Source organism: Amblyraja radiata, chromosome 15, assembly GCF_010909765.2.
Source record: "Amblyraja radiata isolate CabotCenter1 chromosome 15, sAmbRad1.1.pri, whole genome shotgun sequence".
Taxonomy (NCBI): Eukaryota; Metazoa; Chordata; class Chondrichthyes; order Rajiformes; family Rajidae; genus Amblyraja; species Amblyraja radiata.
The window spans coordinates 13,872,975-13,895,003 of NC_045970.1; the positions used below are offsets into that span (position 1 = coordinate 13,872,975).

Sequence of the window (22,029 nt, forward strand, 5' to 3'; positions counted from 1 at the left end):
TTAGTTTAAATAAAGAGGTATATGTCTTAGTTACATAGATTCCTAAGTATTTAAATTTATCTTTAACTATTTTAAAAGGGGATTGTTGTATTGTATGTAAATTGAATTTTGTTATTGGCATAATTTTGCTTTTATTCCAATTAATTCTATATCCCGAAAACTGACCAAATTGAGTTATTAGATTTAATAGGTTTGGAATACTAGTTTCTAACTTTGTAATATATATTAGTACATCATCTGCATATAAGGAGATTTTATTCCTTGTGTCTCTAGTATTGTATCCAAATATTCCTGGATGGTTTCTAACGCTTTCTGCTAGGGGTTCGATTGCAAGAGCAAATAATAGTGGGGATAGTGAGCATCCTTGTCTACAGCCTCTAGAGAGATTAAATTTAGTTGATAACATTTTGTTTGTTACTATTCTAGCTATTGGATTAGAATATAACAATTTAACCCATGTACAGTACTTCTCTCCTAGTTGAAATTTTTCCATCACCGAAAATAAATATGGCCATTCTACCTGGTCAAATGCTTTTTCAGCATCTAACGAGATAATTGCTAGATCTGCATTAGGGATTCTATTGGAGTATATAATATTAAATAATCTTCTCAGATTATAAAATGAATACCGTTTGGGGATAAACCCTGTTTGGTCGGGATGTATTAATTTGCTGATCACTAAGCTCAATCTATTAGATAGAATTTTAGTTAATATTTTCAGATCAGTATTTAAGAGGGCTATAGCTCTGTATGAACCTGGGTCTTCAAGATCCTTGTCCGTTTTTGGTATGAGTATGATTGTAGATTCATTTAGAGTTTCTGGGAGTTTCTGTTGAGTATAAGCGTATTTGTACATTGTCTGTAGGCGTGGGGAAAGCAAGCGAATTTAGACCATCGGGGCCTGCAGACTTTCCGTATTTTAAAGATTTGATTGACTCTTCGATGTCTTTTATCGTAATTTCAGCCCCTAGCAATTCACTCTCTTTCTGATCTAGACCCGCAAACTTACAATTCTGTAAAAATGTTTCCATTCCCGTTGATTGTTCTGTTATTTTAGATGAATACAATTTTTGGTAGTATTGTAATAATCTATCATTAATATCTTTAGGCAGTGTTAATGTTTCTCCCTTGTCTGTTCTAATTTTGTATATTGTTTTTTCCCCATCCAATTTGCGAAGTTGACGCGCTAATAGTTTTTGTGGTTTATAACCAAATTCAAAATTTAATTGTTTTGTATGTTGATAAAGTTTTATAACTTGGTCTGAATATATCTTGTTTAATTTATATTTCAAAACTGCAATTTTATTGTGTTTTATCGTGGATGGTGCTGCTGCATTTTCTGTGTCTAATTGCTTTATTTCCATTTCCAGTTTCTGTTGTTTGGCCCTATTCTCTTCATTAAAAAATGATTGGGAAGAAATTAATGCTCCTCGTACAAATGCTTTAAATGTTTCCCAAAGAAGGGAAGCAGAGATTTCAGGGCTATCGTTAGCCTCAAAAAACATTTAAATCTGTTTAACTAGGTATTCATTACATAACTTATGTTTTAAGATTTGGGGATTAAATCTCCAGTGTGACTGTGTCTCTGCCATTCCGTTTACTTTGATCATAAATGTTAATGGAGCGTGGTCTGAGATTATGATGTTATGATATTGTGAGTTATAGGTAAATGGGATAATTTTTGAATCTACTAAAAAATAGTCTATCCTTGAGTAAGTTTTATGTACTGGTGAGTAAAATGAATATTCTCGGCCCGATGGATTTTCAATTCTCCAAACGTCCTTAATATTAGTAGTATTAATGTATGAATTTAAAAATTCACTTGATCGAGATTTTAGTTTTCTTTGAGTTGATGATCTATCCAAACAAGCATCCAATGTACAATTTAAATCTCCACCGATTATTAAGTTTTGTTGTGTACATTCCGGGATATTGTTAAGAATTCTCTTAAAAAACAGAGGGCTATCAAAATTTGGTCCATACACATTGAGGAGAGTCACCTTTTTTAAGTATAACTCCCCTATTATTACAATATATCTGCCTTCAATGTCTTCTATCGTTGATATATGTTTAAAGGGTATACCTTTATGTGAGAATGAAGAGTGGTACGCTTTAGCAATCCATTTTGCTTTCAATCTGTGTTGTGCTTCCTTTTTAAGATGTGTCTCCTGGAGAAATATTATATCTGTTTTCAATGATTTTAAATGAGCTAACACTTTGCCTCTCTTGATAGGTTCATTAATTCCCTTGACATTCCAACTACAGAATTTAATTCCCTCACCCCCAATTTTTATATTCATGTCTTGCATCTTGTGATTAAGTGGTAGAGCAGATGATTCAGCACACTCAACCCTACTTTATACTTGAACATCAGGTAGATGAATTTTACTTCGGAGTCACGTGAGTGACTACGTGAAGAACCCGCTCAGTGCGCAGGCGCGGCATTACGCCAGCAGTGCAACAGCGGCAGCGGGAGTTAGGCTCTCCCGCAACAGAATGAACCGGACCGTCAGGTGAGTACCCTGAGGTCGGGTTTCTTTTACAGGGGAGCCCCTTTTTCTGCTTGTGTTTTACAGGCAGAGAAAAAGGCTCTGGAACAAAACTGTCCTCCGTTCGAGGAGGAACGGTTTCCGTCGGGGAAGGGGGGCAGCAACAGGCGGTAGGAGCGACCCGGTGTTCCGCAATTCCCCGACACCGTGCCGAGGCCAGCCCGATAGCGGGCTGGATGTATAGCCACCCGAAGAGGCATCCGGCAGGTGTTCCCGATTTGGGATGGGACGTCTCTCCACCCGCACGGGGGGAGAGAGAGCCGCCTGAGCCGCTGGAGCGGCTCTCGGAGCAGGTGCCTGCGAGACGCGCTGTTAGAGGGGCGCTCTCGCTACTACAAGGCACAAAAGCTCCAGAAGAAGGCGGTAGGAACATTTACCGGGCTCTCCGCTATCCCCACACCGCGCCGAGGCCAGTCCCGCTAGTGCCTGAGCTGCGGGCTGGATGTTCAGCCATCCGAAGAGGCATCCGGCCGGTGGCTTCCGACTTGTCGGAGGGGACGTCTCTCCACCCGCATGGGAGACAGCCGCCTGAGCCGCTGGAGCGGCTCCTGGAGCAGGAGCTCCTGCGAGACACGCTACGTGAGGGGCAGTCTCGCTGGAGGGTTCAGGCATACCCTCCACAGTGCCTAGGCACTGCCCATCGCTTCCTCCTTAGTGTGGTTAGCTTTGGGGTGACCAGTGGCTGGGCTGGTCATGAAGAGGGATCACTGGCTGAACAATATCGGGAGTATGCTTGAGGTACAGGATCAGGAAGAGCTGCTGGGTGTGGCCGCTATGTGGCTCCACCACTAGCGAGATGGCTTTTCAGTTTCAACTGATGGCCAGCTTACTACCTGTCTTTTCCAAAAAACCTCTCCAAGACAGGTAGCCATGAGGCGTTGGTTTTATCACGCCTCCCCTAAATTGCATTTACTCAAAGTGCCCGCCATTATTAGGGGATACATTGAGCAGCGCATTTAACCTAAATATTTAAAAAATGCATCTGGTACCCTGACGTCGGCTATCATGTCCACCTGCTCATTCCAGAAGGGCAGGGTAGTATGGCAAAACACCTGACCCTACTGTTCGACGGTATACCTCATAACTTCTCAAATGAACTCACAAACCTGCCCTCAATCTATGAAATTAACAGGACTATGAGAACGCCGACCTCACAAGCACAGATCCTGCTACCTGGCACTTACCAAACCAGTCCTAAAAAACTGGACGAAGTGTTCAAACTATTCGGCACAAGAGGGCAGAGTCTGGAATGAGCACCACACTAAACCAGACAGCAGTACCTCTACGTGTCCACCAGGTGCGTCTACCTCATGGTACTGGTGAAAGCTCGGGGCCTGCATGCCAAACCCGTAGCATTTTAGGCCACGGCCCAGAGCAGGCCCCAGGGAAAATGCGCCACCCCCCAACAAACATCGTCTCTACAAGAACAAGGAACCAGAAACCGAAGAAAACAACAATGAAGACAGATAAGTATGGTTCCTACCATCACATAAAGGTTAAGGGTTGTACTAACAAGGGGTGGGTGAATTACGCCTGGTTAGGAAGCTATCACTCTTGGTAGTTATATACCAAAAAATAAATAAAAGGGGAATAGAATTAATATCTTGCCACCAATTCTGCAAGCACCGCAAGGGGTCTACCCTCCCACGATGGTGAATGTCGCACCATCGTTGATAAACCACTTGAGTATTTCACCAGGTATACCCATTCATGGGATTTGTAACTACTACCATGGATCCAAGGATACTTTATGGTAGACATCGACCTTGAAGATGCACACTATTCAGTACCTTCTCATATAAGTTTCGGATATACCGCAATTACCTGGATGGAGTAACCATGATGAGCGTTGCGGCATTTAAGTCAAAGTTATCCAGAATCAACTAGCCCTGACACTTAGAAACGTTCCGTCATGGCATGTCTATATATTAACGACAAACTATCCTTGGATACAGCTTTAGCTGCATCGCTTCTCGGCCTTTTGGCTAAGATCAAGTGTAGTATCTGTTCTTATCAGTTTAATAATCTGATACGTCCCTTATCTAGGGACCATATATTAAATTGAATTTTGGAACAGGGAGATGGAATAGGGGCTTGCTCCGTCCACTCCACGCATCGACCCAGTATTGCAGTGCCTCTGGGAATGGTGCACAAAATATATATCCAGATATTTACGTTGACCATCCACAACTTTGTTATCTGGTATTCATTAAGACTATCAGTCATGGTGCATTAACCACCAATCAACTACGTGGCAAAGTAATTGGGATATAGCAGCATCACCAGCTACTGAACTTTGTACCTTTCCTATGAGCTGAGATACTAGTGTTCAAAACTATCTCCATACCTGTAATATGGGGCAAATGGATTAATCTGTAGTGCTATCATGGAATTTATCGCAGGAAGGATTATGGTTGTACACTTCCACCTGTTTTGAGTAACATCTTATGTGTCCTGATGTGTTACTGAGCTTGTAATACTTAATGCCAATATGAATTGACTTAAACATGTTATATATTAACTTACTTAATTCTAGTGAAGCATTTGCTCAGTAATCCACCAAATTTGCATGTTCGTTTATAAGATAACAACATCACAGTGGTGGCATATACCAAACCACTTGGGCGGAGAACATCGATATTAGGTGACAATTTATTAACAATTGGAAACCGTATGTCGTCAAACATGTTTGACCATCAGTAACTCACCTATCAGGTGAGCTAAATACTGTAAACATACATTTAAACCAAAAATATTTGCTGAAATTACTAAGCAATATAGATAGATAGATAGATAAATACTTTATATGGACACCAGATATCGATTCCTTATATCCAATTAAATCACCACGTACTAACTTACGTCACATGAAACCAATCTCAAGGCAGCGGCAATGGAGACATTCCCGCGTATTGAGGGGTGGGGGGAATTTTAGGCAACTCTTAAATATAATAGTTTAAAGTTTAGAGTTCCATATCTTCTCTGCGAGATAGCAGTATCCAGGTAGGTGTTAAGTGTTGAATATTTTCAATATTTTCAATCTTCGATCTTGTCCTTGATGTTCTTGGCAAATTCAAATGCTTCCGTGTACTTGATGAAGAAGTATTCCTTCTTCTCGTAACTAACTCTTAGTGTTGCGGGGTATAACGGTCCATATCTCAGATTCTTTATGTTCTTCAGTATTCTTCTTGTTTCTGTGGACAATGCTCTTTTCTTAGCAACTTCCACAGGATAATCTCTGAATACGCTAATCTTGTCTCCTTCATATACAAGATTTCTGCTTTTGCCAATTTTCCTCATCATGTCATCCAATACATGGTCATATTGGACCTTTACTATCATTGTTCTTGGAGGGTCGCCCACCTTTGGGGGATGTCTCAGCACTCTGTGCGCTCGGGCAAGTAATAGCGCCTGGTCCAGGTTCAAAATTGTTTTCAGTACATCTGCAGCAAATTCAAGGGGGTCACGAGTCCCCTCTCTGCCTTCCTGGATGCCCACGATTCTTAAGTTCTGACGCCTCTGTCGTCCCTCCAAGTCTGTACATTTTTCGGTTATTTGACGCAATAACTTTGATAGGCGTTGGTTCTCAGTGATGAGTTGTTTTGTAGTTGCGGTGCTTGTCTCAGCAAGTTCCTCAAGTTCTTTTACAATCTTGTGGTGTTGGTTTAATGTCTGGAAGATAGGTTCAAGTTTAGAATCAAATCTGGATTCCATCATATTCAGTTTTTCATTTACTTCTTCAACATTTTGAGTCATATTTCTTTCCATATCTAATTTCCAGTCTTCAAGGACTTCGTGTACAATCTCTGTAACATCTTCTTTAATTTGTTCTTTAATTTCTTTTTTAAAAGATGTCAACTCCTCTTTAAAGTTCTGTCTAAGATTTTTAAGTTCCTCCTTAAGAAACGTTTTTAATTCTTCCAACTCAGTCTTTTCTTCTTCTTTGAGATGTCTTCTCGGGATGCTGTTAAACCTGAGGCCGAGGCTTCAGTTGGGCCTACCTCTTTAGTCTTGCCGTTTTTTGTCTTGTGGGGGGGAGTATGCTGAGTCGACATACAGCCGGTGTCGCGCGCCTGATGATGTCACGGGCTTACTGCAAAACAATCGGTGCCATTTTCTGCAGGTAGGATCTGTCTTTTCCCCCCGTTTTTTCGTTTTTTTTCACGGAGCTAGTTGGCGCGAGTCTCTCCTACTCCATAGCGCCACCGGAAGTGACCAATTGATTTCAACATAAACATCCACCATTTCTGAGCATTTCTCACTGCGATGGAAGGCAATAAAGTGCAGTCAATCTTCCTCCTTTGTTCTCCCGTGATCGGGGCCACCAACCACAATCATCGACCCGTAACATCACCTGTCCATGTTTTCCAAAGATGCTGCCTAACCCGCTGAGTCACTCCAGTACTCTGTCTTTCTTTGTGAACCAGCATCTGTGGTTCCTTGTGTTGACTTTCATTCATATTTGGTCCTCATTAGCTACAAATTCAGTTGCATTGCAACATTATAATTGTCGATTTGTTTCTCACAATGTCCAATGTGCACACACATGTGAAGGCATGCAACGCTGACTCTCATGTCGGGAAGTATTTCAGCAGGATCAATGATAACACCGACTGCAAATTTGCAGATCTGTAAGTTCATGACATCAATTAGAGTTATGCTGGGTGAATGGATGTGCTTCTACACTGTAGTTCAACAATGCAAAAAAAGACTATGGCTTAGAAACACCAATCTCTGGGAAGGCCATTTAAACATGCAGCAAATGATGTGGCAACTCACCATAAACCTCAGTCTTCAGCATTAAATTCCCCTTCTCTAGCTAAAAGACTATGCATTAATCCTATCTATTCCTCTCATTATTTTGTACAACTCTTATAATCTTATAATCACCACTCAGCCTCCTGCACTCCAAGGAATAAAGTCCAAGCCTGCCAAACCTCTCCCTACATCTCAGGCCCTGGAAACATCCTTCGAAATAGTGAGAGCAGATGTTAGTTAAGGGCAGACAATGAGACTCCAGGACGGTGTGTTTAAGAAGGATCTGCAAATGCTGGAAAAATCGAAAGTAGACAAAAAATGTTGGAGAAACTCAGCGGGTTTATGTAGGCGACGTTGCGGGTCGAGACCATTCTTCAAGGTATGTTGAAGAAGGTTCTTGACCCGAAACGTCGCCTACTTCTTTTCTCCATAGATGCTGCCTCACCGCTGAGTTTCTCCAGCATTTTTGGTCTACTCCAGGATAGTGTGTTGTCCACCTAATCCAGGGTCCAAGATGTCTCTGAGCAGCTGCAGAACATTCTCAACAGGGAGGGTGAGCAGCATTTTGGCACAAATGACATAAATAGCGAAAAGGATGAAGCAGAAAAGGGAAGCACTCGGACACAAGAGGAGAAAGAAAAAAAAGGAAGTAAACAGAGAATAAGAGACGGGGGGTTTCTTAAATGTGCATATTTTAATGCTAGGAGCATTGTAAGAAAGGTGGATGAGCTTAGAGTCTGGTTAGACACCTGGAAGTATGATGTTGTGGCGATCAGTGAAACATGGTTGCAGGAGGGCTGTGATTGGAAACTAAATATTCCAGGATTTCGTTGCTTCAGGTGTGATAGAATTGGAGGGGCAAGAGGTGGAGGTGTTGCATTGCTAGTCAGGGAAGATATTACAGCAGTGCTTTGGCAGGATAGATTGGAGGGCTCATCTAGGGAGGCTATTTGGGTGGAACTGAGAAGTGGGAAAGGTGTAGCAACACTTATAGGGGTGTATTATAGACCGCCAAATGGGGAACGAGAATTGGAAGAGCAAATATGTAAGGAGAAAGCAGATATTAGTAGTAAGCACAAGGTAGTGATTGTGGGAGATTTCAACTTTCCACACATAGACTGGGAAACACATTCTGTAAATGGGCTGGATGGTTTGGAGTTTGTAAAATGTGTGCAGGATAGTTTTTTGCAGCAATACATAGAGGTACCTACTAGAGGAGGGGCAGTGCTGGACCTCCTGTTAGGAAATGAGACGGGACGGGTGGCGGAGGTATGCGTTGGGGAGCACTTTGGGTCCAGTGATCACAATACCATTAGTTTCAATATAATTATGGAGAGGGTCAGAACTGGACCTAGCGTTGAGATTTTTGATTGGAGAAAGGGTAACTTTGATGAGATGCGAGATGATTTAAAAGGAGTGAACTGGGACATTTTGTTTTATGGGAAAGATGTAGAAGAGAAATGGAGGACATTTAAAGGGGAAATTTTAAGAGTACAGAATCTTTATGTTCCTGTTCGGTTGAAAGGAAACAGTAAAAATTTGAAAGAGCCCTGGTTTTCAAGGGAAATTGGACATCTTGTTCGGAAAAAGAGGGAGATCTACAATAATTATAGGCAGCATGAAGTAAATGAGGTGCTTGAGGAGTATAAGGAATGTAAAAAGAATCTTAAGAAAGAAATTAGAAAATCTAAAAGAAGATATGAGGTTGCTTTGGCAAGTAAGGTGAAAGTAAATCCAAAGGGTTTCTACAGCTATATTAATAGCAAAAGGATAACGAGGGATAAAATTGGTCCATTGGAGAGACAGAGTGGACAGCTATCTGCAGAGCCAAAAGAGATGGAGGAGATATTGAAAATTTTATTTTCTTCGGTATTCACCAAGGAGAAGGATATTGAATTATGTGAGGTAAGGGAAACTAGTAGAGTAGCTATGGATACTATGAGATTCAAAGTAAAAGAAGTACTGACACTTTTGAAAAATATAAAAGTGGATAAGTCTCCAGGTCCTGACAGGATATTCCCTAGGACATTGAGGGAAGTTAGTGTAGAAATAGCCGGGGCTATGACAGAAATATTTCAAATGTCATTAGAAACGGGAATAGTCCCCGAGGATTGGCGTACTGCGCATGTTGTTCCATTGTTTAAAAAGGGTTCTAAGAGTAAACCTAGCAATTATAGACCTGTTAGTTTGACTTCAGTGGTGGGCAAATTAATGGAAAAGATACTTAGAGATAATATATATAAGTATCTGGATAAACAGGGTCTGATTAGGAACAATCAACATGGATTTGCGCCTGGAAGGTCATGTTTGACTAATCTTCTTGAATTTTTTGAAGAGGTTACTAGGGAAATTGACGAGGGTAAAGCAGTGGATGTTGTCTATATGTACTTTAGTAAGGCCTTTGACAAGGTTCCTCATGGATGGTTGGTTAAGAAGGTTCAACTGTTGGGTAAAATGCAGGAATAGCAAGATGGATTCAACAGTGGCTGAATGGGAGAAGCCAGAGGGTAATGGTGGATGGCTGTTTGTCGGGTTGGAGGCAGGTGACTAGTGGGGTGCCTCAGGGATCTGTGTTGGGTCCTTTGTTGTTTGTCATGTACATCAATGATCTGGATGAAGGTGTGGTAAATTGGATTAGTAAGTATGCAGATGATACCAAGATAGGGGGTGTTGTGGATAATGAAGAGGATTTCCAAAGTCTACAGAGTGATTTAGGCCATTTGGAAAAATGGGCTGAAAGATGGCAGATGGAGTTTAATGCTGATAAATGTGAGGTGCTACACCTTGGCAGGACAAATCAAAATAGGACGTACATGGTAAATGGTAGGGAATTGAAGAATACAGTTGAACAGAGGGATCTGGGAATAACCGTGCATAGTTCCTTGAAGGTGGAATCTCATATAGATAAGGTGGTAAAGAAAGCTTTTGGTATGCTAGCCTTTATAAATCAGAGCATTGAGTATAGAAGCTGGGATGTAATGTTAAAATTGTACAAGGCATTGGTGAGACCAAATCTGGAGTATGGTGTACAATTTTGGTCGCCCAATTATAGGAAGGATGTCAACAAAATAGAGAGAGTACAGAGGAGATTTACTAGAATGTTGCCTGGGTTTCAACAACTAAGTTACAGAGATAGGTTGAATAAGTTAGGTCTTTATTCTCTGGAGCGCAGAAGGTTAAGGGTGAACTTGATAGAGGTCTTTAAAATGATGAGAGGGATAGACAGAATTGATGTGGACAAGCTTTTTCCTTTGAGAATAGGGAAGTTTCAAACAAGAGGACATGACTTCAGAATTAAGGGAAAGATGTTTAGGGGTAACATGAGGGGGAACTTCTTTACTCAGAGAGTGGTAGCGGTGTGGAATGAGCTTCCAGTGGAAGTGGTGGAGGCAGGTTCGTTGGTATCATTTAAAAGTAAATTGGATAGGCATATGGATGAGAAGGGAATGGAGGGTTATGGTATGAGTGCAGGCAGGTGGGACTAAGGGAAAAAAGTTGTTCGGCACGGACTTGTAGGGCCGAGATGGCCTGTTTCCGTGCTGTAATTGTTATATGGTTATATGGTTATATGATGAGATCTGCAAAGTAAATATGGTGAGTTTAGTTTAGTTTAGAGATTCAGCGCGGAAACAGGCCCTTCGACCCACCGAGTCCGTGCCGACCAGTGATCCCCGCACACTTACACTATCCTACACACACTAGGGACAATTTATATTTATACCAAGTCAGTGAACCCCACGTCAGTTGTAGGGAAGGTAAATCCCTCATGATGGGCTGATTCAGAAGATTAAGATGCTCAGGATTAACAGTGATTCAATCGTATGTTTTCAGAACTGGCTTACTGTTATAAACAGAGGGTTGTGGTAAAAGGACAATTTGCAGACCGAAGTCTCTGACCAGAGTAGTTTAATTTAGTTTAGAGATACAACATGGAAACGGGTTCCTCAGTCCACTGTGAACACACACTGAACATTGAACACCCATTCCCTTAGGATTTTGTATTCCATTGGGATCTCTGCTGTTTGTGATATATATGTAAATTACTTGGTTGTAAATGTAGATGGTTAGTATGTTTGAAGAGAGGCATTGAGTTGAAGATACAAGACGTCATGATGCAGCTTTACAGACTACATTTGGAGTATTGTGTGCAGGTCTAGTTGTCCCATTACAGGGAGGACATGGGAGCTTTGACAAGAGTGCAGAGGAGGTTTACCATGATGATGCATGGATTAGTGGGGATTAGCTACAGGGTGCAGTTGTACAGACGTGTATTGTTTTCTCTGAAATGCTGGAGGATGCAGCAAAAACCTGATAGAAGTATATAAAATGATGTGAATCAAAGATAGGATATACTGGTTACACCCTTTTTACCAGCATGGAAGTATCAAATAATTGAGGACCGCTTTAAGTTGAGAGGGACAAAGTTTACAGGAGATGTGTGGGGCATATATTTTACATAGAGGGTGGTGAGTGCCTGGAACATGCTTCTGGAGGGGGTGAGGCAGATGTGATAGTGACATTTAAGAAACATTTGGACAGGCATATGGATATGCTGGAAATAGAGTGATATGGATAATGTACAGTCCGATATGTGTCGGTATTGGAATTATGTGTAACAAGGAACTGCAGGTGCTGCTTTAAACTGAAGATGGACACAAAAATCTGGAGTAGCTCAGCAACCAGACAGCATCTCTGGAGAAAAGGAACAGGTGCCGTTCGGGTCAAGACCTTTTTTCAGACTGAGAGTCAGGGGAAAGGAAAATGAGAGAGAAAGATGATACAGAGACTCATTTATTTTGATCCAACTGTGAATTTTATTCCCCATCGGCTCAGCAAAAACTGAGTAAGACTGTGCGTTGAGATGCAGATGAATCTGTGAAACTGCAAATCCCACTATCAAATATAGAATGAATCAGCCTTTACCTGGATCACAAACCATCATTTGTACTAAATCAATCAATGGCCATTACTTTTTAGTTTAATTTATCATTGTCATGTTTACTGAGGTACAGTAAAACATTTTTTTTGCATGCTATCGAGTCAATGAAAAGATTATACATGATTACAATCAAACTGCCACAGTCTACAGATAAAGGGTAAAGGGTGCAACATTTTGTGCGAGATAAAGTGCGATTAAAGATAGTTTAAAGGTCTCCAATGAGGTAGATGGGACGTCAGGGCTGCACTCTAGCTTATGAGAGGACCATTCAATTACCTGATAACAAGGCTGAAGAAACTGCTCCTGAATCTAGAGGTATGCATTTTCAAACTACTGTAACTCTTGATTGATGGGAGAGAGGAGAAAAGGAAATGAGACTCATCCTTGATTATGCTGGTGGTCTTGCCGAGGCAACTTGAAGTGTTGATGGAATCAATGGAAGGAAGGTTGGTTTGCATGATGGTCTGGGCTATGTCCACAATTGTCTGCAATTGCATGCAGTTCTGGTGGCCCCATTACAGGAAAAATGTGGATGCTTTAGCAAGAGTGCAGAGGTTTACCAGAATGCTGCCTGGATTAGAGGGTTTCTTCTACAGGGAGAGGTTGGATAGACTTGGATCATTTTCTCTGGAACACCGGAGGATGAGAGGATAGAAAAATATATACTTATGAGAGGCATAGTTAGGACAGACAGTCAGAATCATTTTGGAAATGTCCAACATAAGAGGGCATAGTTTTTAGGTGATGGGGTGAAGTATAATGGAGATATGCGGGGCACGTTTTTTTACACAGAGGGTTGAACAATTCAATAATTCAATTATACTTTATTGTCACACGTACTTGGATGCAGTGAAATTCTTTATTTTGCATACAATACACAAAGTACACAAAGAGTCGCCATGTTTCTGGCTAAAGTTACAGAGTATAAAGTATTATAGTCATTATAGTACAAAGTATTACAGGAATGCCATCTGGCTATAGCCACACTGTTGGGGATGGCCGCATGGAAGGGTTCATCTTTCCATTAATTACTTCCAATTTCTGGCTCCATTACAAATCCATTAGTATTTTCAAAATGGATTAGAGTTTGGTAGCTACATTGTCCTTGATTATTAATTATTATGCCTGATAATGTAAACTTGAATCTTTCCTTTGTCAATAATATCATCTCTTGAAATTCCATTAACTATCCTGGTACCCTCCCCTCCCCCAACAGACCCCCTCCCCAGCCTTTCCTCCAACACCCCCAGCAGTAGGATGCACACTTTAAGGATCTGTTGTTTGTGTTCCTATGATTTGGTTGTAGCAGAACTAATCTCTGCTTTGAAGCTTTAATTAATAGACATGTCAATGTAGGACATCTTATAATGATCCTGAAAATTAAATCATTCCAAAGTTATAATCGTGCATTGAGAAACAAGAAAAAATAAAGAGTAAAATGATTAAGGTGAAAGGCTCAGATGAGGACACTTGCCAGGAGCCTCAACGATATCTGGTTCCTGGTGCTGCCATTTACCAATTCCCATCTTTCCACAATAAACACAAATTCCACACTTACATAACTAAATTCCATTTGATTGGTGTGCTTGAGGTGTTATTATTTTTAAAAGTAGAATAATTTAAATAAAATGTTTAAATGAAGCACAAGATCATTTTTGAAAACTTCACACTCATAAGTAAAGCCTTCATTCAAAGAAGATGCTATCAGAAAATAATTAGTAAAACACACACATCACCAAACTTATCCTTCGATCAGATGAAATCGGTGCATATTATAAGCATCCTTGTGGTCCTCAATGATTATGACGTAATTCTGAAAGAGCACACAGATATTCTTCATTCTCATGATCAATCTCCAAGGCCTTTTCAAAGTATTCAATAGCCCTGGACTTGTTCCCAGCCAGCTGATACAGTAACCCTCTCACACCAAGAGCTGTGCTGTCACGTGGAGCATCGCAAAGTTTTTTATCTGCCCACATCTCCAATTTTTCCTTACACTTTTTCCGTTCTCTTGATTCATATTCAATCTTCATTCCTTTCACAAATAGGCTGATGGCCCTTGATTCTGAACTTTTCTGATACAGTTCAAATGACCCAGCCTTTAAACATATCTGCTGTATGTTTTCTGGACGGATGCCCTCCAATTTCACCAGATTATTGTAGATCTCCTCTGCCTTAGAATCCTCTCCACTTCTTATGTAAATATCTGCAAAGTCCAGCATTGGTCTAACAGCTGACCTTGGACGGCACTCAGAGGCTTTTCCAAAGTGATATTTACATTGACGGATCAACTCAGTTTGCTGCTGAGTTGCGGGCCTGCGAGAATTTCTATTACCAGGCATGTTCAGTTTACTTCTATAACACATTCCAATTTGGTGGTGCAAGAAGCATGAGTGTGGAGTTAATTCTAGCGCTTGCTTCAATAGATTGACTGCTTTCTCCACTGCTCCTTCCCCTCTGTAAAACTTTGCCGAATAGCGAAGCACATATGGATCCTTACTGGGCTTCTGCAATGCTTGCTCAACTAATTTATTTGCTTCTTCCCTTTTACTGCGTCCTTTCAATTTTAAGGCCAGCAGCACCATGGCCATTGAATCATCTGGATCTAGCTCCAGTACACGCCGCAGATACTTCACTGACTGACTCCGTTCATGACTCTCTGGGGTTCCAGAAAATGCTTCCAGACGAAACAGAACAGTTGCTTTGCCCATGATCCACTCCGTGTTATTGGGATCTTTCTCCAGAGCTTTCTCAAAACATTTCATAGCCTCCTCATAGTATTCAGCTGCAGAACTCAACAATGACCACCCCTTCTCCCCATACACTTCAGGTATCATTGCTGTATAGCGAGGGCCATCTGTGAGCGGTTTACAGATCATCTCCAGCTTGTCGAGGTAGGACTGGGCCTTGGCCAGTTGTCCCATGTGGTAATGCACCCAGGCAAAGTTTCCATAGGTGACGATGCTGTTTCTTTCAAATGCATCTTTGTGATTCTCCCTCAGAATCTTTTCAGCCTCCTTTAAGTTTTGAATAGCTTCCTCACTGTTGCCTTGCAAACAGTTTACAAAAGCGAGTTGGTTGTAGGATGCGGCTTGATATTTATTTGCAAAGATTATGGCATCTTGTAATCTGTACATCATATCCTCCAGGTCAATGGCCCCCTTCTGTGGGCCCCATGTGAAGTGACACTGAAGCTGATCGAGCTTCTCTTTCAATAAATCTCCCATTCTGCTGCTGCAAGAGAAGAAAATTCATCAAATTCCATGTCAGGTCACCTGAAACTGGTCTGTCCCTCAATCTCACAAATATAGTGCATTCAGAAAGTATTCAGACCCCTTCACTTTTTCCACATTTTGTTACGTTAGAGCCTTATTATAAAATGGATTAAATTATTGTTTTTTATCATCAATCTACACACAAAACCCCGTAATAAATAAGCTAAAACAGGTGTTTAGAAATTTTTGGAAATAAATTAAAAATAAATAACTGAAAAATCACATTTACATAAGTATTCAGACCCTTTATTCAGTGTTTTGTTGGGGCACCTTTGGCTGCGATTACAGCCTTCAAGTCGTCTTGGGTATGACACTAAAAGCTTGGCACACTTGTATTTGGGTAATTTTTACTATTCTTCTCAGCAGATCCTCTCAAGCTCTCTCAGGGGCATCAATGCACAGCTATTTTCAGGTCCCTCCAGAGATGTCCGATCGGGTTCAAGTCCAGGCTCTGGCTAGGCCACTCAAGGACATGCACAGACTTGTCACGAAGCCACTCCTGCACTGTCTTGGCTGTGTGCTTAAACTTGTTGGCCTGGTGGAAGGTGAACCTCCACTCCAGTCTGAGGTCCAGAACGCTCTGGAGCAGGTTTTCATCATCAAGGATCTCTCTGTACTTTGCTTCGTTCATCTTTCCCTCGATCCTGACTAGTCTCCCAGTTCCTGCCGCTGAAATACATCCCCACAGCATGATGCTGCCACCACCATGCTTCACCATAGGTATGGTATTGTCCAGGTGATGAGCGATGCTTGGTTTCCTCCAGACGTGACGCTTGGCATTCAGGCCAAAGTGTTCAATCTTGGTTTCATCAGACCAGAGAATCTTGTTTCTCATGGTCTGCGAGTCCTTTAGGTGCCTTTTGGCAAACTCCAAGTGGGCCGTCATATGCCTTTTACTGAGAGTGGCTTCCGTCCGGCCACTCTACCATAAAGGCCTGATTGGTGGCGAGCTGCAGATATAGTTGTCCTTCTGGTAAGTTCTCCCATCTCCAAAAAGGAACTATGGAGCTCTGTCAGAGTGACCATCGGATTCTTGGTCACCTCCCTGACCAATGCCCTTCTCCCCCAATTGCTCAGTTTGGCCGGGCAGCCAGCTCTATGAAGAGTCCTGGTGATTCCAAAGTTCTTACATTTAAGAATGACGGAGGCCACCGTGCTCTTCGGGACCTGCAATGCTGCAGACATTTTTTATACTCTTCCCCTGATCTGTGTCTCGACACAATCCTCTCTCTGAGGTCTACGGACAATTCGTTCAGCTTCATGGCTTGGTTTTTGCTCTGACATGCGCTGTCAACTGCGGGATCTTATATAGACATGCGTGTGCCTTTCAAATTCAAGTCCAATCAATTTAATTTACCACTGATAGACTCCAATCATTTTGTAGAAACATCTCAAGTATAATCAATGGAAACAGGATGAACCTAAGCTCAATTTTGAGTGTCATAGCAAAGGGTCTGAATACCTATGTAAATGTGATATTCCAGTTATTTATTTTTTATTACTTTTCCAACATTTTTAAACACCTGTTTTCACTTTTTTATTACGGGGTATTGTGTGTAGATTGATGATATGAAAAAGAATTGAATCCATTTTAAAATAAGATAGATAGATAGATAGAATGCTTTATTGTCATTGCATGTGTCACATACAACGAGATTACTGTCACTCCATTTAAAAGAACTTCAAACATTCACATACTCATACTTTTTACACTCCCTCCCTCCCCAAACCCACCCATGGATTCACATTTACATAAATTAACACTGTCTCCCACCCCCCCTCCTTCCCCATAACCCGCTCCCGAGACAGAGTTCAGTTCCAAGATTGCTGATGGGTAAAACTGTTCTTGAGTCTGGCAGCGCGTGACTTTAGCGACCTGTACCTTTTTACCTGAGGGCAGCAGTGTGAAAAGGTGGTGACAAGGATGTGTAATGTCTTTCACGATATTACAGGTCCTGCTGCGGCATCTTGAGTGGTAAATGTCCTCCAGAGGGGGCAGGGGGAGTTCAATGATACCCTGGGCAGTTTTTATCACCCTCTGGAGAGCTGCTCTGTCAGCTGCTGAACAGTTCCCAAACCAGGCTGTAACGTAACACAGGTTGTAACGTAACAAAATGTGGAAAAAGTGAAGGGTTCTTAATACTTTCTGAATGCACTGTAGTCAGCAGATTAGACAATAGAATAGAATAGAATGCCTTTTATTGCCATTCAAACACTTGGTTTGAACGAAATTGCATAGCTGCATTTGCTTATTTTCTAACTGAATTGAAGCAGTCTCCAGGCAAGACTCTGGGATGGTTAGTTGTCTCCCTAATGCTGGAGTCAATGATGACTGGGAGAGTACATTGGATATTCTGAGAGGGGAGGGTAAGTCCCCAGAGTTGATTGTCCAGGTTGGTGGCAATGGGATATTTAGGAAGGGAGATGAGGTCCTGCAATTTTGGGAGTTGGGTAGTAGGTTAAGTGTAGGACCTCCATGTTATCCAGGATCCCCCTCTCACCTTATAGCCATGTCATAGTGTTGGACATTTCCATCCTGGGAAAAAGGTTCTGTCTACACCATCCATGTTGTAACCTCAAATTACTACCCATACCACGTGCTAATGAGGCAAGAAATAGAAAGATAGTACAGTTCAATACATGGCTAAGGTGCTTGTGCAGGAGGGAGTGCGTCAGGTATATTCATCATTGGGCTCCCTTTAAGGGTAGGTGAGACCCATACAAGAAGGATTCGTTTCTCCTGAACTGGTAGGAACCCACTATCTCATAGGAAAGTATTCTAGTGCTACTCGATGGAATTTAGAGTGTCAGTGAGGTGTGAAATGGAGCAGCAGGTCAGACTAATGGGAAGATGGAGATTATGAAAAGTAAGTCCCAAAGAAAGGACAATCAGGGACAGTTTAATGAACATGGTGGGGCTGAGGGGCTGAGCTGAGTTTATTTCAATGCAAGTAGTATTTTGGAAAAAGAGGTTGAGCTTAGAGCCTGAATCATAGAAACATAGAAAATAGGTGCAGGAGGAGGCCATTCGGCCCTTCGAGCCAGCACCGCCATTCATTGTGATCATGGCTGATCATACCCAATCAATAACCCGTGCCTGCCTTCTCCCCATATCCTAGCAATGTTACAAAATTTTGAGATTTAAAAAATTAAGTCTGTAATTTATCCCATCAGATAAAGCATAAAAAGAAGTTTAATTTGACACCTAATTCACTTTCATATCTTCAGTATTAAAAAAGTTATGGCCATTTTCATAGTCGGAAATTAGCATCTTGTTCCCTATTGCTTTTCCATTGACTTAACTCAAAAGCTGTGATCGAGGACAGTCAAATGGCCATAACTTTCTTAAAAATTAAGAGAACTGAAATAAATTTTGAGTTATTATAGATTGAAGCATTCCGAAACAAATATGAAACAATCTTACTTAGATGACTTGAAATTAAAGCATATAATTAGTTAGTTACCTAATTGTAGCTAATTACAAAATTCAATTACTAGATCTAAACACCTATCAATTTCTTAAGAATAGATTAACATTTTTAAATAGCCTAAGTGTCCAAATAACATTCACACAAGAATTCACAATATAACATAATTTTTAAATCTCATTGTCATGGATTTATAGGCTAAATGGAAGGAATTTAATGTAAAATTACTCCAGCGCTGAACGTGTCGGACGATTAAAAAACAAAAATACACAGGACGGCCGTCGGAACAATTCTTCAGCAAAAGCTTGCACTCCAATAATATATAATCCAGGACAAGGTAGGAAAAAAACCTCCCCCCCCTCAAAGGCGCCAAAATAGCGCAAACGGCCAGTGGCAGAACTGCAGCGCCGCTGAAGGTTAGTATTGTAACATACCTACATATCCCTACATTCCACTAGCCCCTAGAGCTCTATCTAACTCTCTCTTAAATCCATCCAGTGATTTGGCCTCCACTCCCCTCTGTGGCAGGGAATCAGCCTGGAGCCTCTATAGAACGATAATGTTGTGACCATTACAACATTATAGTCGCTAGGTTGTGAAAGGGACAGGACTGGCAGTTTAATGCTTCAAGGTTTTGATGTTTCAGACATGATAGAGAGGGAGGTAAAGGAGGTGGAGGAATCGCACTATTAATAAGGTGGAATGTCACAGCTGTACACAGGAAGGACCCATTGGAGAATACATCCACTAAGGAAATGTGGTTGAGGTAAACAATAAGGAAGGTACAGTCATTATGATGGGATAGTACTATAGGCATGCTGATCACCAGGGGGGGTTGAGGAACAGATTTGTAGACATATTATAGAAAGGTTTAAAAGCAACGTTGTTGTCATAGTGGGTGGCTTTAACTTCCCCAACATTGACTGCAGCTAACAGTGCAAGAGCAACTGCAACAGTACATCCTTCCTCATATCGGGGGAACCAGAATAACATGTGATACTTCAAATGTAGCTTCACCAAAGTCTCATTGAGCCAATTTGGTACCAAAGTACTCATTCAGTACCTTGCCTACATCCACAAATTCCACCCCTTATTTTGAGCGTTTTGGCCCATATCCCTTTCCCAAACCTTTCCTATCGATCCTATCCATTAAAGACGAGAAGGTAATTAAGGAGAAGGTAAGACTGCACAAGGATAAGAGGAATCTTGGCGTTTAACTCGCAGAAAGTGGCAACGTAGGTAGATAGCGTGATCAAAGTCTTCATCGGTCATGGCATCTTCTATCTATCTTCTATCTATCTATCTATATTTTATTATTTCTATACACATAACTAAAACTCTCATCTTGTCCTCTTCTGGTTTGCGCTACAAGTCCACCAAGTTTTGTTCCGATCAGTGGAATATTACAAAAGTTATTAAGGTTTGAATATCGTAAAAACTGCCCATCCGCAGATTGGTCTCCTCTTCCGTCAGCAGATTTGTCTTCTCTCCTGTCATTCGCCGGCACGGCGACGCCCCTTCTATACCCGCTGTCATTCACCGGCGGTGAGGAGAACAAAGCTGAAGGAGCAGAGTGTGGAGAGTGTGGAGAGTGAGTGGGGACAGCACCTACGGGGACCACCACGATGAGCCAGGAGATGTTGAGTGGAACCGGGAGCCGGGAGCAGCTGAGTGGAGCCGGGAACCGCTGATTGGTGCCGGGGGCACCGAGTGAGGCCGTGAGCCACTGAGGCCGGAGACGGGAGCCGCTGTGTGCGGGCAGGGTCCAGGCTGGGAGACGTTGACTGAGGCCGAGGTCAGAGCCGAGGCCGGGAGCCGCTGAGTGAGGCTGGGGCCGGGAGCCGTCCCCGTCCCAAGCTGCCTGAAGCTGGTGGGGAGCGGCAATGATAAGGCACAGCAGTGACAGTCCATGGCCGCTGAAGGCTACAGAAGAGCTCCCCTCAAACCCCCACCAGCGGCTCTCGACAGGCTCATCAGAAGCCGTCGCTGTCCCCAGCTGCAGACCATTCGGCCCACAATGTCCATCCAATGTTCTCTGGAAACCAGTCCCTTCAGCCCACAAAACCTGTACTAGCCCTCCAGAAAGCCAGTCCCATCCCTAACTGCAGGACTCTCCTCCCCACCCACCAGCCCCTGTCTGATCCATCCCCTCACTGGGCTACAGGGTGCTCCACCCCCCACCTGAAGCTATCCCCGTCCATAGCTGCAGGACGCATCCACCAGAAGACGTCCCCGTCCCCAGCTGTAGAATGCCGCCCCCCCTCCCACTGGCATCCAACAGCCCCCACATGAAGCCGTCCTTCCCCCCCACCTGCCCTCGAATGCCCCTGCCTAAACCCATCCCCCTCCGCCGGTTGCAGACGCTCCCCACTGGCCCCCACCTGAATCCGTCCCCCTCCTCAGCTGCAGGGCGCTCCCACCCACCAGCCCCCTCCTGAAGCCATACCCTCCCCTGGCTGCCAGACGCTTCCCCCCACCCTACCCGCTCTCGACAGACCCCACCTCAAGCCGTCCCCCTCCGCCAGATGCAGGACCCTCCCCTCACCCCCAGCAGCATCCACATAAAGCCATCCCCCTACCCCAGCTGCAGGATGCTCTCCCACCCCCCGACCCCCGACAGCCCCGCAAGGGGCAGCGCCAGCGATAGGGAGTGGCAGTGGCAGTGGCAAGCCATGGCAGCAACAGAGGTAGGCAGTGGCAGAGGTCGGCCACAGCAGCAACAGGGGTAGGCAGCGGTAGGGCATGACAGCGGTAGAGCACGGCTGTGCTGCATGGCCCCCGACAGACCCCGCCTGAAGCCGTGCCCCTCCCCTGGCTGCAGGACACTTCCCCACTGGCCCCTGACAGCCCCCGCCTGAAGCTGTCACCCTCCCCCGGCTGCAGAACACAACAAGAGGCTCAACAAGAACAAATGGACTTTAACGTTTAACTTGTTGTTATATTTTAACAGTTATTCACATTTTAAGCTTTAATAAATCCCTTTTCCACTTGCCGTGCCCGTCACCTGCAACTGCGCAGTAATACCTGCGTGTTCTACGTCACAATGGGAACCCAATGGGAGGGAATGGCTGCGATGCTGG

The 22,029-nt window shown here is 42.9% G+C and overlaps 1 protein-coding gene and 1 non-coding gene across 2 annotated transcripts; one reads left to right on the plus strand and one right to left on the minus strand.

Moving 5' to 3' along the window:
- The first annotated feature begins 4,514 nt into the window (after window positions 1-4,514).
- On the plus strand, window positions 4,515-4,706 carry LOC116981669. Its single transcript, XR_004414274.1, has one exon. It is a non-coding gene; the product is annotated as a U2 spliceosomal RNA (small nuclear RNA).
- A 9,166-nt stretch (window positions 4,707-13,872) lies between these two features.
- On the minus strand, window positions 13,873-20,860 carry LOC116981659 (interferon-induced protein with tetratricopeptide repeats 1-like). Its single transcript, XM_033034747.1, has 2 exons — window positions 20,562-20,860; window positions 13,873-15,480 (listed from the first exon to the last, which is right to left on the minus strand). Exons 1-2 carry the CDS (start codon window positions 20,858-20,860, stop codon window positions 14,040-14,042), a joined length of 1,740 nt encoding a protein of 579 aa, XP_032890638.1. The 3' UTR covers window positions 13,873-14,039.
- Window positions 20,861-22,029: the final 1,169 nt, after the last annotated feature.